This window comes from Frankliniella occidentalis, unplaced genomic scaffold (genome assembly GCF_000697945.3).
Source record: "Frankliniella occidentalis isolate FOCC.00 unplaced genomic scaffold, Focc_3.1 Scaffold161, whole genome shotgun sequence".
Taxonomy (NCBI): Eukaryota; Metazoa; Arthropoda; class Insecta; order Thysanoptera; family Thripidae; genus Frankliniella; species Frankliniella occidentalis.
In genome coordinates, this window is record NW_026267287.1 from 628,407 (window position 1) to 630,870 (window position 2,464).

The 2,464-nt window shown below is 36.0% G+C and overlaps 1 protein-coding gene across 1 annotated transcript; it reads left to right on the top strand.

Moving 5' to 3' along the window:
- Window positions 1-280: 280 nt before the first annotated feature.
- Window positions 281-1,208, top strand: LOC127750268 (uncharacterized). Its single transcript, XM_052271434.1, has 3 exons — window positions 281-492; window positions 744-884; window positions 986-1,208. The coding sequence occupies exons 1-3, from the start codon at window positions 415-417 to the stop codon at window positions 1,160-1,162; spliced, it is 396 nt and encodes a 131-aa protein (XP_052127394.1). The 5' UTR covers window positions 281-414; the 3' UTR covers window positions 1,163-1,208.
- Window positions 1,209-2,464: the final 1,256 nt, after the last annotated feature.

The window sequence follows — 2,464 nt, forward strand, 5'->3', positions numbered from 1 at the left end:
GTTGAGCGTGCAGTGAGAGAATTCAAGCCTGATGCAGAACCCTCTTTTAGTTCTTTAAAAGAGAGCCTTCCTAAGGTAAGATATTAAATTATTCAATTTTTAGCTAAAGTTTTACAGATTGATAATGTTTGTTGACATCTACTTTCAGTTTGATGTGGTTAGCATTTTGCAAGAGGAAATGAAAAAGGCTCACAGCCGCTTTAAAGCCAACTTTGTGGAGCTACTACAAAAGAAACATTTAGACCGCACCAAGAGACTTTGTATTATTCGGAAACTCACTGGGCACCTATATAAATCACATGTCACGTAAGTATTTCTATATTTATTCAAAATTGATTTGGTCTTTCACTTGCCCTTTTCTGTATTAAATCCACATCTTTATTTCTCAGCTCAGCTTCGGCAGTGACATCTGCAATGAAGGAAGGGATGGCAAAATCCTTTTGTGTGGTATTTCCTAAGTTTGCCAACACAGATGACAAGGAACGTCCTTGGGTATGTTCCCATTGTAACAATTGAGTAAGATGCTGTGGCTAGATTTTCATTGTGCTCAGCAGTGCACCACTTTTGGGTCTCCCTGGATCAGACACCTTTTGCTTCTGAAAATGTTTCCCTCTTTCTTTTCCTTTTGGTAGAGACTGGAAGTGTGGACAAACATTCTTTCCTACCCTGCCTTAAAGCAGACATCTATCTAAGATTCTTTCTGTTTTGTTGTTGTTATTTTCTTCTCTTTTCCCTTTTTTTAGAGCCCCGTGTTTTCCCCTCTTGGACCGTCAGGGTACATAGCCAATGCTTCCAGATCTTTTATGAGAGAGAACCCGCAGAGGCCAACAAGGGCTAAGAAGAGGAAGACAACAGAAAAGGACTGTGAATGGGATGATGATGATGTAAGTCATTGATTGATTCATTTTCTCAGAATGTGACTCTTAAGTTAAAAACTGCCTCAAATTTATAGTTTCTTTATTTTTCTTCATTGTAAATGTTCCAGATTAGAATTTTGGGCCTCATCAATCCAGGAAAGTCAGAGAAGTCAGAAATTCTTGATGGCATGGCCAAATGTTTTGAAGTGAGAAATGCTGAGAGACTAAGAAGAGAAAGCATCACATTTTTCATGTTAAAATACCCTCAGTTCAACAAGTATGAGGGAGAAGTTGTAAGTATCTAAGTTGTATGTTAAATTGGTTTCTTAAATTTTTCCTTTTGTGATTCTTATCCTTTCTCATCATTCTCAATAAATAGTTGAGTGAAGAATTTAAGAGACTCAGGCCAGAGGCTGCAGATATGTGCAAAACGTTTTACAAATTGTTACCAAAGATTTTGGCCCTGCCATTTCGAAGAGAAGTTAACCTTCCAATTAAAGATGGTACTTACATAGATACTCTTATAATTTTATCAGAGGTAAGCAAGTTACTAATGAATATGTTTCTCTGTGTTGCTGTTTCAGATGCGATCAAGGCTCTAGTTCTTTTGTCGCAGCACCTTCCCCATGACATTCCTAGAAGAAAGGAGAAAACTCTTCAATCATGGGGAGAGCTGAAAGATGTTGTTGTTGTCAGAAAGGTAATTTTGCAAACACTTGGGTGAAAATACTTTTTTTTTTATATTTTATCTTTTCTCTATCTTAAATGTTTTTAATATTTCAGGTTTCTGATAGTATTGATGATTACATAGAAGACAGGATTGAAAAGGCATCTGGTCCTATTCAGCCCTATCTTATTTTTGTCAGAGCTCAAGTTGAAAGAGATAGAATCGTCCGGTCATTCCTTGTGCTCGATTCCCAGAAAATTCAGTTGCAAGTTGTGAACTCAGTCAAATGTATTGACTGGCTTTTCCAAAGCTACTTTGTTTTCGCTGTTGATTACCCTTTTGGCTGGCGTAATACGTTTCACTTTCTGCAGACATGCTTCTACAAAATATTTGAACATGTTGGTGCTCGCAAAGATAAAGTAAACAGCTCTGAATTTGAACTTATGCAGCAACTTACAAGTCAGTCAAGCGGCACTTAAACAGGATGACCTCCCATTTTTTCTCTGCTCTCTCTCCTGTGAGACATGGTCTTAAGAACTGGTTACTTTCTTTTTACATGTGATATCTTTTTGTTGACTTCCTTTTATTGTTTATTTTTATAAGTCCAGCCTCTGTTCTACTTCACAATCTGACATTATCATGTGCTTTTTTTATTTTCTATAATGAATTTTATACTACTTTTTTTATACTCCTAGATATCTAACTAGATAGCTAACCTTTGTTTTGAACAGTGTGAAACATAAGGAATTTCATTTTCCCCTTTTAGTTTTATCTTCTAGTCAACAACTTCAACAAAATTAAAGAAAGAACCAAAGTTACAATGTTGTAAAACAAATTTATTTCGAATCCTCTTCTATGGCCTTCTCACAGTATTATAACTTAAACACTAGTCAATTAAAGATACAGTAACATTCTGGGACCAGAATTAATAGTCAGTTTA

Excerpts from the sequence above, each read along its gene's own strand:
- LOC127750268 (XM_052271434.1), top strand. The coding sequence starts at position 415 with ATGAAGGAAGGGATGGCAAAATCCTTTTGTGTGGTATTTCCTAAGTTT. Across the intron at positions 493-743 it reads ATGACAAGGAACGTCCTTGG|AGCCCCGTGTTTTCCCCTCT; the intron begins GTATGTTCCCAT and ends CCCTTTTTTTAG. Across the intron at positions 885-985 it reads GTGAATGGGATGATGATGAT|ATTAGAATTTTGGGCCTCAT; the intron begins GTAAGTCATTGA and ends TAAATGTTCCAG.